At 44.0% G+C, this 14,175-nt stretch overlaps 1 protein-coding gene across 2 annotated transcripts in view; it reads right to left on the reverse strand.

Annotated features, from left to right (window-relative positions):
• Positions 1–879: 879 nt before the first annotated feature.
• Positions 880–14,175, reverse strand: part of TMEM248 (transmembrane protein 248) — a 38,226-nt gene continuing 24,930 nt past the window's right edge. For both annotated transcript variants that reach the window (XM_003998603.5, XM_023246260.2), the window contains exons 2-7: positions 12,502–12,678; positions 8,924–9,209; positions 7,169–7,319; positions 5,885–6,068; positions 4,376–4,519; positions 880–3,614 (exon numbers count right to left, since the gene is read on the reverse strand). In XM_003998603.5, coding sequence (XP_003998652.2) covers positions 3,594–3,614; positions 4,376–4,519; positions 5,885–6,068; positions 7,169–7,319; positions 8,924–9,209; positions 12,502–12,678 — 963 coding nt within the window. In that variant the 3' untranslated portion in view covers positions 880–3,593. The remainder of the gene's footprint in view (positions 3,615–4,375; positions 4,520–5,884; positions 6,069–7,168; positions 7,320–8,923; positions 9,210–12,501; positions 12,679–14,175) is intronic.

Below are 14,175 nucleotides of genomic sequence, written 5' to 3' on the forward strand. Positions count from 1 at the left end.
CTGGTCTGTGAGTCTGAGTAGCTTCAGGTGCAGCGTGCCTCGACTTGACTCGAGGCCTCAGCACAGGTCAGATTTTACACGGAGCGGACAGAAGGAAGATGGGAGCTCTTACTGACCAAGGACTCTTGTTCACACGTGATGAAGCAGGACATGCCATCTAAGAGAGCAGGGGGAGAGCAGTGAGGGGCACGAAGCGTGGCCTGTGAGAGAGACGAGGCAGGAGAGGTGAAGAGGTAGAAACAAACGGGACTGTTGAGGCATCCTGTTCAACACGGTCCTGGCCCCAAGAGTGCCTAGAGACTGGCCTCTGTGACCCTGGAGCCTGCCGGGAAGGGAGGGGAGGTCCACAGAGCCTCCGCCCATCGGGGAAGAGAAGAATTCACGTTAGCGAACACGATCTCCCTTGATAAGCTGCTCCACAAATAACTGTAGGGGATGCGCCGTCCTGGCACAGGGCGTCTGGCACATGCGGGAGCTCTGTGACAGGAGAAGGCAGAGCGGCTGGCGTCTGCTTCTGGTGGTGACTCAGGCCAAGTGCACGTGAAGGGCTTATGTAACTGAGAAGGGCGTCTTCACATCCCCATGTCTACTCACATGCTCCGCAGTGGTCTCCATTGCTTAGTTTACTCACTTCTGGGCAGGATTTGGGTCAAGTCTGTGGGCACTTGCTGGTCCACGGCTGTCAAAGAGGTTTTGTACTCTCAGGGAGAAGACCTGTATGTTCGCTGAGGCCAGCTTAGGAGACGCGGCCCACCCCGCATCCTGACGATGAGCGACACGTGGAGAAAACAGGTTGCAGAACACCCCCAGTAACTGATCACATATGTTCTTCCCTTAGAAAACACCCATCAGATGGGAGGAAAACAGAGACACGGCAAATAAACTCAGATGTTTTATTCTGTAAAGCACATATGCACATATTTCAAACACAGAAAATGAATCTGGGAGTAAATGCCGTAACAGATCAGCTACTGACCATCATGCAGCAAGGTAAGTGAGATGGGTCCGCCGGCCCTTCTAAGCCCACAGCGCCTGCAGGAGGGTGGAAAACCAGGATACTGAATCCCTACAGACTGCCAAAGAAAATGCAACCAAAACGGCAGGCTCCTAGTGACGAGAAAAACTTACAAATAGAATCAAAACTGATTCAAGTCATACAGTGAAAGCACAAAAGGAAAAAGGAAAGAGATCAATATGATCTGAAACAACCATTTAATAGTAAGTTGCTAACCTTGAATTGGACCTCCAGTCCAAGATGCCTGAGGACGCGCCAGTGCTCCCGTGCGGGGTCACTCAGAATGGCCTGTGGGCCCTGTGTGGGACGCTCTTCTAATCCTGAGGGTCCCCCAGCAAGACGCAGCGGAGGACTGGGCCTTGTCTCCAAGTGCCCAGATGTTAACAGGACTCTGGACTTCCTGAGATTCCATGAAAGTCTCTCCGGTTCCTAGACCTCTTCACCCAGGCCCATGGCCTCTCCTCTTCCCCGCTTTCTTTTATACGCCTGACTGACTCTAGGTTTCTAGAAGATTTTGAGAATTACCTGCTAGAGCGAATGCTGGATTTTTTAAGTGTGTGTCCTGGCCTCATGGACAAGTCATACTGTCCAGGCATTTTTGGCACTTCCTTCCCTCATGCCTAACAGAGTCCTTCCTCCCCTGGCTAGAGATTCCAGCCATTCCCTGTTATTACAACAAGTGTAATTAACATTAGCAACAAGCTGGACTGAACAAACCAGTGAAACTGACGTTTTCCACCTGTCTTTCTCCTTTTGTGTTACTCTGCCAGTTATAAATCTATCCCTGTAACTCAACTTCATGGGGATTTTATCAATTCAGTAGCAGCTTAACCTAAAATCTGTTGGTCTTAATGATACTGATGTTTCTGAAGGCCAAACCAAATGGCTCTTTCTCAATCTTGTCTCATAGAAGTCTCAAAGTCTCTAAAGAGAAAACTAAAGGACCAGGTTAGCCATGCATCATGTAAGCAACTCATAAAAAAAACTGGATAGACAAGTATGATCACTACACTTGAAATGTACTAAAAGGAAAAAAAAAAAGGGATATTAACATATTAAGTTACTACAGTGATTATTTTAATAATCTTCAGTAAGAGCCCACAATTGTTTTCCATTCAAGAATGCCTGGGATCAAATGTTCTAGGACAATTATTTCAGACTGCAGGACTAATTCTAATTGTGAACAGACTACAGACCTGAAGTTCAGGGGAAAAAGTGCTGAGAGTCACGTCTAAGGTTTTAATGGCCCTTCTGCTACATAATGTTGCTCAGGAGAACACAGAAGTCAGTAATGACAAGGACTTATTAAGGCAAAGAGCTATTAAGGAAAAACCGTAAGAATACAAGAAACAACAAAGGACTAGAAAAAGTAACACAATTTTTTAAAACATAAATATGGAGCAGAAAGAAAAAGGGATAAAAGATTTAGATCATCCAAATGCCACAGGAAAGAAAAATGCTTTGGGTTTTCCTGATACGTGGCAAATCAGAAGTCCTTTCCTCAAATTTCACAGGCATTGTTTCCACGTTACTGATCTACGAGCTGCCATTTTCCTTCTGAAGATATGTTCATTGCATAAAAACATATGCAAAAAGTAAAAAGAAGAAAAAAAATCCACTCCCTCTTCAAAGAAGAAGCTCTTTTACAACTATGAGACTGAATCATCTGTCTCTCTATACTGCCAGCTGCACTCCAGAAAACAGAACAGCTAATTTCTACTCTAGAGCCATTTACTTAATTTTTAAGCTCTTTTGAGTGAGGACACTGCTTTAACTTTTATAAAGGAGTGAAGGGACAACAGAGAAGAAAAGGACAGTGGCACATTCTGTGCCAACTCAACTCAAACAAGACCAGGTTCCTCACCATCCATGTGGAAAATGAAACTTAGATCTTTACCATGTAGGTGATTTTTAAATATTTAACTCTTTACTCAAGATAAAAGCACAAGTCTGTCCTAACTAGAGTAGTATTAAAATGTGACTATTTTACTTGTTCTTCAAAGAAAAAAAAACAAACAGAACAAAAAACTAAGAAAGATAGGTATGTTTCCTTGCAAGCAAAATGGAGAAAAAGGTATTATTGTTGTTACCATGATTATTAAGCCACAGACACATAAAATCCACAAAATGGATTGGTGGCTTTGGAAATGCAGTATCATATCGAAGGTGCAGACTGTTTGGAACGTTCTGTACATATCGGGCTGAAACAAGAACCAAAGCAAACCTCAACCCCACCAGCAATGAAATGCCCCTGTGACCTTGGCAAAGATGGCATGGTCTGCTCCCCAGCAGTAAGATCACGCTCTTCTCTGGCGCTACGCAGAACCATCCCAAGTCCACAGGTGAGGCTGAAGGGTTCCCGCTGCACCCAGTGTGAAGCACGTGCATCATTGGACCAATTTCGGAATAGATTTTTATAAATATATACAAATCAGTTACAGGCACTTGAAATGTCTTTGGCTGGAATAACCCAACATTGCAAGATAATATATTCACAGAGTGTCCAGGCCCAGGCTGGGTTCAGCAGGCAATGATTATGGTTCTCTCAGTCTCTCTTAGAAAACGGGCAGTTGTGGGATTAGGCATCAGCCAAAGCCACCTAGAAAAGAAGAGGAGGAGCAATCCGGTCACACGGTAAAGCCCAGGTAACTCAGCCCCGCCCAGTACTCTTACTGAGTTCGGGTCCCCAACCAAACACCAGGGAGCCATACGGAATGCATCGATCAGGCAGGGGAATTACTAAATCCCTAAGAAAACAATGTCACTTGGCAGAGAATGAAGAGAAATCTCAAAGTCCATTGCAGGAAGTAGCTGATCTAGTGGAACCACCATGCTGAGACAGAGTTAACAGTTTTCAAACCCTGATCAGCATTCTAGGAGAGGATTTCTCAAGCCGATAGAAACCGAGAGGAAACAGCCCTTCAGGGTCAGCTGCTCTCCAGTAGGACTTTGAGAACAATTCCCAATCAGTACCTTTTGCCAGCTAAGGCTTGGGTATACGACTGAAAATCCAAAATCATCATTTAGGCTGAGAGTAGACTACATCTGATAAAAAGACAGGAACGAGTCTCACTAATCGAACTAGTGAGTTTGAGCCCTATGTTGGGCTCTGTGCTGAAAGCTTGGAGCCTGGAGTCTGTTTCAGATCCTGTGTCTCCCGCTCTCTCTGCCCCTCCCCTGCTCGCAGTCTGTATGTGTCTCTCTCTCAAAAAGAAACAAACATAAAAAAAAAAAAAGACAGTAACTAATTTCTCTGGTGGAAAGGTGCCATCCACAATAAATGGAACGGGGACTAAGTGGGGACTTCCTGTCTGCAGAGATCTCCAGCAAAATCTCGGCCAGACCCCACCCACTGCTCACCTTCTCAGGACAAAAGTCAGGATTGCTCTGACGCAATTTGCTGGGTCTGCCTTTGATAACCGCATAGCAAAACATTGTTATCACCATCACGAAGAGGAAGTAACTGGTGTGCATGAGATGCAAATTTATTAATGAACGGTCATCCTAAATGAAGAGAATAAACCAGAAACATCTGCACTGAGTTACTGGAAGATTTTAATGCTGGGTTTCTGGAAACAGGGTTCATAACCTCCTGACTCGCCTAAACTTTAATTCTCAAACTGAAACGAGGTTTCTCTTTTTCTCTTCTAAACTATTAAAGCTGGATCTAAGTAAAGATGGTATTCCTGGAACCACCCACTCCTTCCTAAGGCAGCCCCCTGCCCTGGCTTCTGCACTCCTATACTGCCCAGGAACCCAAGAATGCCCTGTCCCCATTTCCCCCCACCCCTGAAGTTCCCAGAGACCAGAGGCCTTAATCCAGACCCTTCTCTTGAGTCCTCTGACTGCCCTCAGGTCACATGGCTGACAGCCCAAGACTGTGTTCCTAATTCCTTGTCACTCCCCCACCAGGAAGGCTTCTCCCCTTGGGCAGCTTCATTCCTCTCCCTTTCTCCCCCTTTCCAAGTCCCTGATTCACTCCTCTCTGACCTCCCACGTGCAGTCAGTCACCAGGCCTGCCAGCTGCCGCGTCCCAGCCATGCTTCCCTCCCTTTTCCTTCACACGTCTCCAGGCCTTGAAACATCAAGCCTTGGGCTCCATCGCATAAACACATCATCAGGTGGGAGACCAGCCTTCCTAACACACTGCTTCACAAAGACCCTACAGTGTCCCTCAGCAAGGCATCTTTCTGGAACCTGGCCTCTGCCCAGCATCCAGCCTGATCTCCATTGGTGACTCCTTGCAGGGCCCCAGCCCACCAACTTCTACAACTTGATAAAATGAGATGTAAGAGAAAAGGACCAGGCAAAAAGAAAAGAAACCCACCTGACATATAGTGACCAGAACAAAAGTAAGGGCGTTTACAATAATCCGTGCAGTCTGTTAAAAGCAGGTTCAAGTCTAAGCAGGAGGCTAAATGAGCCTCCCATCCACTGGTCCAGATCCACTGGTCTTCCTCCTTATTAAGTAAGATCCTCTCCAGCTCTCCCTATCTGGCCAAAGACTCAGCTCCTCCTATTTACTTCTACCTTTCTAAATTCCAAACTTATTTATTTTGCTCAAATTGACCTAACCAAATATTCTGAGTGGCGGTGTGACTGAGCAGACGGTATAAGCACCTCTCGTCACCCCCATGGGTCGGGCACACGACAGCTGCTCAACGAGTAACCGCAGCCAAGCAGCGCAGAAAATGAGCAACAAATGCAGGGCTGGTTAGCTAAAAAGGTGGCCTATTTCCCCAAGTCTCTAGTCTCCCGACCCAGCTGGAAATCTAGAATGGCATGAGCTAAGCTAGCCCACCGAGGTAAAGAGGGCCTACGCTAATAGTTCTCAGACGCAGGGACACACACACGACTTTTCTCACTTACATCCGGAACAATAACTGTAAGCTTGGGATTTAAAGCATGATAGACTTTTCCAATGGCCCCCTTGTAACACCAGAAAGGATTGTAATCTTGAGCGTATTTTGTGTTGGCATCTCTGGCAGTCGTGAAGATCTTGTACCAGAGCGTGGCATTGCTGTATGTGTCAGGAACACAGTGCGGTGGCTGCCTGCAGGGGAAGAGTGGCAAAGACACGTGCTCAGTGGCCTGAGACGGTTCCTTGTGTCTCCCCCGCAGCCCCGGCACAATACTGAGCACAGCCACATGCGTGGAAAGGAGAGAGAAGAGACATACATTTAAGGAAAATCACAGGATTTTTTTCGTTCACAGATTTCTAAGAAATTATTAAACACGGAATAAGAAATCGGCGTGTCACATTCACGAGTCCGGTTGTTAAGACCTTTGCCTCCGCAGGTCAGTCAACACGGTTCTCTTGCATACGACGCAGCCAAAGAGACACTTGCTCCTTTTAAGCCCAGTTTCTCAAATTATCTAAATTCTTAGTCACAACTGGAAGTTTTATGCACAGACGACTCCATTATATTATATACAATTGGTCATACACAGCCAATAGCAAATGTTTAACTTACCTGCTCTTGTCCTGCAATCTCCAAATGTCTCAAATAGATAAATCACAGGATAACTATTCTTATTTAAAAAAACGATTCATCACAGAATTCTTTTACATAGGCTACGTCTTATGTATTTTATGTATCTATAGATCGTTATATCCTTCACAGAGAAAGGAGAGGCAAAAAAACCCCAAAAACCTTAAAAGACCAAGTGGTAACACTGATAGCCATGCAAAAAATTCGAAGCAGAAATTTCACCAACAGAAACTATTTCACAGAAAATAAGATTCATTTATGCTCTCGATTTAAAAAATAACTCCTTGTGAATAACGGAGATCAAAACTTCACGTTTCGGGAAGCTTCATTATGTCATTCTGGTCACAGGATCAGCTCTTACTTATCTTTTCTGTGACACGCTTCCACCAACAGGAAAGGCAGCCTAAGAACATGTAACAAAAACCAGATGCTTTTACCACCTGCGGAAGGATTCACTCGCTCTTTAATACTTCTATGCAGAAGTTCTACCTGTAAGATTCCAAAGTCAACTTAAATAATCCTTCAGCCACGTCTGGCTGTGACAGTCCTACAGAGTAATTGACTGGAAGCCACCCTGAGAGTCTGCTGCTAAAGTGCCCCAGTCATACTCTGGTACATGGAGCTCGTGACACGCAACCACTGGGCCCAGGAAGCCACTTACACAGTGACGGGGAACACGCCGGGGTTGGCTGTGAGGGTCATGCAGGCTGTGAACACCACCTGCTCACAGTGACCGTGAAGGGCGCAGTCGTCCGAACTCCAGGCTGTAGGCAGGGTAAAGGTAATGTTTATCTCCTCGTGGGCTTCCCTGCCTAGGAAAGAGAAATCGGGGTGGGGGGGTGTTTGGTAAACAAAGGTGAGAACTCATATATTTGTTATGTTCTGGGATTTCAATGAATCCTGGAACCTAACCCACCCAGGAATCACCTATCAGCCCACAGAAGAAATATACCTGCCTTTGTGGGATTTTAGGAACAAGAGTCCTGAGCCAGGCTCTGAGGCCTGCTCACCTGGTAGAGCCACAGCTTGGCAAATGGAGAGGGGCCGCTGTTTGCCAGCGCCTGGAGATGTCAGGCAAGGGCCCACAGTGACTGAGTTGGAAAGCTGGGGGCTGGGTGAGCCATGATCACCACTATTTTCGCACGTGAACAGCACTCGTACCATTTTCAAATTGCTTTTGTATATGTTCTTTCACGTAAAGTGTGCCATTAGCCCATGAACGTGACCACAGAAGTACTGATGTTCCCCTTTCACGTAGGAGCAGATGGAGGATCAGAAGCTCTAACGGACTTAAGGAAGGGCAGGGAACTGGTAAGGGCTAAAGAAGCTTAAACAAAAATGAAGGTCTTCTGATACCACAGCGGAAGGTCCACTTGATGCCCAGAAGTCACCCTCACCTCAGTCCCACAGGAGCAGCTCTCGCCTGTAAAACCAGCAGGAGGCTGCCAGGCACTTTAAGCTACCTGAGGACTTTAAGAGGCTCTTGGTAACAAAGAACCAAAGATACTTCTTCTAAGGTCCAGGCCTCTGCAATGAAGCCTTTCCTAATTATCCCAGCTTCCACTACTTCCTCAACACTCTCCTGAATCACTTAATAGCTGTCATGGTCAGAGGACACTATTGGTCAAAGGGCAGTGCTCACTGTTCTGTAGATGTTTATTTTTTTTATTTTTTGAGAGAGGATGCGCAAGTGGGAGAGGGGCAGGAGAGGAGAGAGAGAGAATGTTAAGTAGGCTCCACACCCAACGCGAAACCCAATTTGGGGCTTGATCTCACAACTGTGAGATCACTACCTGGAGCTAAAATCAAGAGTTGGATGCTCAACTGACTGAGCCACGCAGGCGCCCCTAGCTGTTAATTTTTAATATTACTTAACACACACTTAATATAGCATTTCCTTTGTGCCACGAACTATTTTAAGTGCCTGATGAATATTAACTCATGTTATCCTTGTCTCTTCTGTAATCCTAAATTTCCAACTGGACAAGACCAGACCTTAGCCTTTTTCTAGTTATTTTCAGCAGCTAGGGCTGAGCTAATGTAGGCATTCAAAAATTTGTAGACTATAACAATATTTATATTTGTAGACTAGTAACAATATTTATAGTATGTATTGAAAACTCCATGATGAGAAGCTTGAATAAAAATTTGTGCTTGTAAGTATTAAAACCAGAACGAGGCCTTAAAGTTGCTTCTCGGCTGCTTTTATTGAGCGCCTACTACATACCAAACACTTTAAGTGAAGATGTAGTAGAAATAGTTCCTTCTTGACTTCATTTAGTTCAAACTCAAGAAAAGGGGAGACATGCAAAAATAAAAATAGTCTGATGAGTAAAGACCACATACTACTAATACTCTGTCTTCGAAGAGTTGTTGCCTAAGAAAATCTGGAAGGAAAATGGCTACACTCACACACCTGAAAGTCCAATCTGATGCCCTAAAATGGTCGAGTACAGATGGGTGACATTGCGGGAGTACCCTCCAAAGGGCTTCAGTGGGTCCAGGGTTAGGGTGATCGCAACTGAGATGTTAACTGGGCCTGAATCCTCCAGGGCCTGAGGGGACTGGGTGGACGCTCTGGCCTGCCCGCTGGTCATTGTGCTCTCCGGAGCCGTGGTGTCATTTGTGAGGTGCTTTAACGTTTCATTCTCGGATACACACAAGTCCAAATCGTTAAACCGCAGCAGAAACGTGTTCCAATCCTGCAGTAAAATGCAACAGAGGGAAGTAAGTGTGAGAAAGTCGGAAAGTGCTGCCACCACACCATCTGGCCACGACCTGACGACCCCCCAGTGTGGTGTCACAGGGCTGCAGGGGAATGACACTTCTGAGTCACTCATTTAAAACAGCAATGACAATACAGCCATCAGCCTCTTGTGTTGGTGTAACAGTGGGGTTTCCAAATCACTCTCATATTCACAATCTAAAATATGAATTCTTAACTGGCATGAGATATTAAATATACCAGGAGATTAAACCAACTTATTCAAGAAACTGTGTAGAGAACAAACCAAAATAGCACATACTTATAGAAAATGATCTAGCTTCAGAACCAAACCTGAAAAGAAAGCCTAAATGAAAGTAATAAAAATTAAAATTAAAAATTAAAAGCATTCATCCAAATTTAATTAGCCAAAAAAATAATCCATTATTTTTAAGATTTTGTTTTTAAGTAATCTCTACACTCAATGTGGGGCTTGAACTCACAATCCCAAGCTCAAGAGTCACCCGCTCTACCAACTAAGCCAGCAGGCGCCCCACAATTAGTTATTTTTTAAAAATTAGGCAGCCTTGGGGTGTCTTGCTGGCTTAGTCAGAAGGAAAGGCATGCAACTCTTGATCTTGGGGTTGTGAATTCAAGCCCCACGTTGGGTGTAGAGATTACTTAAATAAATAAAACTTAAAAAATAAATAAGTAAATAAGGCTGCCTTAAAATAATTCCTCAAAAGGGAAATTCTATACATCTTGTTTTCTCTCTGTAGAATGCAAAAGTGTAGTCAATACCAATATTCATGTGGTACTTCCCCCGCCTTGTCATGGACTTTGGAACATGACCACCTTAAAACAGAACAATTTCAGAAAGGAAGGGAAACGATATTTATCAGGCTTCTCTTACGATCTGTACTGATGATTTAAATCATAAGCAATTTTAAAAACACATACAGCTGATTATGTCATGATTAAACTGAAACCAACCTAGTAGAGTACCCACCTGGTTCTATTTTAATTTTCACAGAAATGCAAAGATGAACGCAGGCTGAAAAGTGACAACAAACTAACCTAGGCTGTCCGACAGAACTTCTCTGTCCCAGCAACATTAGTCTACAAAAAGTTGCCAAATGTGAAGACAAACCCAGTTACACTTCCAATTACTCTAACACTAGCCACTGATTAAAAATGCCACTTGAGGGGGCGCCTGGATGGTTCAGTCGGTTGAGCGTCCGACTTCGGCTCAGGTCATGATCTCACAGTTTGTGAATTCGAGCCCCACATCGAGCCTGGAGCCGGCTTTGGATTCTGTGTCTCCCTCTCTCTCTGCCTCTCCCTCACTCGTGCTCTCTCTCTCAGAAATAAATAAACATCAAAAAAAATTTTTTTAAATGCTATTGGATATCCCTGACTCTCCTTCAGGGAGGCGGATTTGAGGCTTTCTCTCTCGTCCCCTCATGAGGCTACCTCTCAAAAAACCTTTTCCTTGCTGCATTAAATAAAAAGCCATCTGAGCAATCCTTGAGCAGTCAAGTGAGTCTACCTTTACAGCATCAGCGGATCAGTGCATGGTATTTAGTAAGACTGCAACTCGATGTATAAAATTACATTCTCCCCAAACCTACAAACTCAGGAGACCTGAGCTGAAATTGAACTGAAAATTAGAGCTGAAAATGAACATTCTAGTCCCATCCCTTCATACTCCAGACATGGGCTGGCTCTCCAGTCCCACAGCTGAAGGCACAATCTGGATTAAGTTTTTTGACTCATAGCCCCAAACTTCACCCATATTCCTCAGATCCTCATTTGAAAAGAAAAGCACTAAGTTAATCATAACCAAAGTTCTGCAGTATCCTGGCACTGCTTTCCTGCAGAGTTCAAGTCCATTTTGAACAGCTGGTCAAAGCCAATGTCAGGCTCCATTTTGATTATTAAAGACTAATTATCCAGGCTACCTCTTAATCACTTAGCTTGGCTGAGTGTTCAACATGGCCTTGGGCTCTGAAGAAAAGTAATGCCAGGATGCTGTGGAGCCCTGGTTCTGACTAGAATATCCATTTTCAGCCCTAATGTGAGTACAGCCTATTTGCACAACCTTTAAAGATTCAGAGTCAGAAAAGAGGGAAAACTGAGCCAGCCAGTAGGTCTCTTCTTGGTTAGAAACTCTTTGAAAGGGTAGAAATAGCTATTTCATGGTAGAAATAGCTAAAACTTGTTACCTAAACTGTCTGAAAGAGTTCACTTGTGAAGGTGCACCTTCCTGTCAAGGTATTCTAGGATCTAGAATACCAGAGAGCAGAAAAGGCCACGATCCCCATCACACAGGGTAGAACCCTCCTCTTAGTCACGAGGCACACACAATGAGGCAACGCTGCAGTCTCGACCCCCACTCCCGCTCCTACTCCCACCTAGGAACACACCCAAGAAGAAAAAGGGTAAGAGAAGGAACTCCGGGAATCTACGATGACAGGTACTCATTTGTCCTGAAAGAAACTTTATCCACCAGTAAATTCACCGTATCATTAATTCAGCATTATTTCTAACATGTAAAATATATTAATAGGTACAGTATCATTCACTTCTGTTAAGAATTGTTAATTTTGTATTGTTTTCTTTGTATTTGCAAAAATACACCTTTTAAGATCTGTATTATGAGTGTTCAAACTATTATATGCCTAGATTAAGGATTAAAGAGCAATACCCTAATAATGTATTTAAACTGACCACAACATAAAAATCTAGAAAGCGAGTTTGTAGATAACTGAAATTCGGCCTAATAAAAAAGACAAATATATTTGGAAATAAGACCCAGGTGTTCTATTTCTTTAGCATCCCTTCTTTGGCAGTGAAAAAGCTATCGGTACAGCTAAAAGAAATTCTATGACATGTGGCTTCAAGATAACAAATATTTACAGTTTTCAAAAACAGCAATTAGCTAATTTAAGATAAATTTAAATTACTTATTATTAATTTAATAACAGCAAATATGTTAGTTCCTGGCCTTCCTGACACAAACATTTTACAAATATATTTTCCAAAATACACGTTTCATTGCTGAAATAGTCTAACTGAAACTGATGGCATTATTTAAATCAACAGTTACCTAACTAGATACCTTCTAACAAAGTGAGTCATAGGGAAGACAAAAGATTGTGAATAAATGCTGCTCTCTCTCACTGGGTTAAAATGTCCCCACCAAAGAAAGGTGTGTGGAGAGCGCAAGGGTGTTCTCCCACTGGGTAAGGTCGGGCCAGCCTGACAGGAAAACTTAAAATATACAATACCTCTGCCATTTCCGGTGACTTAATCTCCTTGATTTTGAAGAAATAGCCCAAGGTCAGGAAAGCTATTGCCATGGCGCTGACACTGATCATAAAGACCACAAGGGGAGGCCGGCTGCTGATGTACAGCTTCAGGTTCTCCAGGGGGTTGATGTTGAACATTATTCTGATCAGCTCCACCTAAAAGGGATTAATCAGAAGACTCACGGACTGACTCACCCCAAGAAACCCTATGATCCCCATTGTTGTTTCCTTTAATGGTGTTGAGGGGTGAGGGGTGCCTAGCTGGCTCAGTCAGTTAACCGTCCAACTCTTGATTTCAGCTCAGGTCATGATCTCGTGGTTCGTGGGTTCAAGCCTAGCTCAGCTAACAGCACAGAGCTTGCTTGGGATTCTCTCTCCACACCATCCCCTGTCCCTTCCCAGCTCGCACGTACATGTTCTCTCTCTCTCTCCCTCTCAAAATAAACTTAAAAAAAAAAAAAAAAAAGAAACTATAAAAGAAATGGCATTGGGGGTAATGAGGTCACTCACTACTGAACTTGAGAAATGTTTGATCATAAATCCACTCCAAAGCCTAGAAGGCAAAAACACTAAATGTGAACTGTCATTATGTCAAAGTAGTAAGATATTGAAAGATACGCATTTCTCTTTCCATCTGAATCTAATTATTCTATAATGAACACTTACTCTTCCATAAACACTATTATAATAGCACTTGTTACTGCCACTTAAGATAATGCGGAACTAGGTCAGTAATATGATATAAATACATGCCAACACATACAAAAAGAAACTGAGGATGCTCTCATTCCCTACCATTCAAAGGCTGACTTCTATTTGTTCAATTCTGTCCTGTTCACTGCCATACTCATGCCCATCCCAGCGACAGGCAGAGAGGCACGTAATAAATATTTAATTATATCACTCCCCTGCTCACAGCCCTCCGAAGGCTTCCCACTGGACCTAGGATGAGGTCGGTGACAGCTCCATGGCCCACAGGGTTTCATGATCCAGAAGTGGCACCACTTCCCCTGCTCCCTCCCTCACCACGCTCTGGCCACACTGGCCTTGCTATTGTTTAGGATCACCTTGTCACTTTCTACAAGGAAGTCAGCAGGGACTCGGCCGGAGACTGCGCTGAATCTGTACGTCAGTTTGGGGAACGCTGCCATCTTAACAGTATTGTCTTCCAGTCCGTGAACCTTGCCATTTGGATTTTCTCTCATTTATTCCAATACGTTTTGTAGTTTTCAAAGTATACATTTACACTTTTTTTTGCCAAATGTATTCCTAAGTATTTTATTCTTCCTGGAATTTTTGAACATGTCCTTTATGAAGATGTTCCACCCCCCCCCCCCCAATTTCCACGTTTGCTCTTTGTAAAATACAGGTTTCCACTCAATAGCCTTCCCTGACCACCGTCAGCCCCCCTTCCCCCCCCGCACCTCTCAGTACCCTGCGTTAGTCCCTTCACACTGTTAAGTGCCAGTCAAGAGTATAATTAATTTTCCACTTGTGTGTTGTCTCTCATCCCTGGTTTCTGGGCTCCATGACAACAAGAATTTTGCCAGTCTTGATCACTGTGATGGCCCTGGTCCCTGGCCCCTCAATCTGACATGTCATAAGCAATTATATACATGAACAGACTACAACACTAAACAAAGCAACTAAAAA

This window comes from Felis catus, chromosome E3 (assembly GCF_018350175.1).
Source record: "Felis catus isolate Fca126 chromosome E3, F.catus_Fca126_mat1.0, whole genome shotgun sequence".
NCBI classification, from domain to species: Eukaryota; Metazoa; Chordata; class Mammalia; order Carnivora; family Felidae; genus Felis; species Felis catus.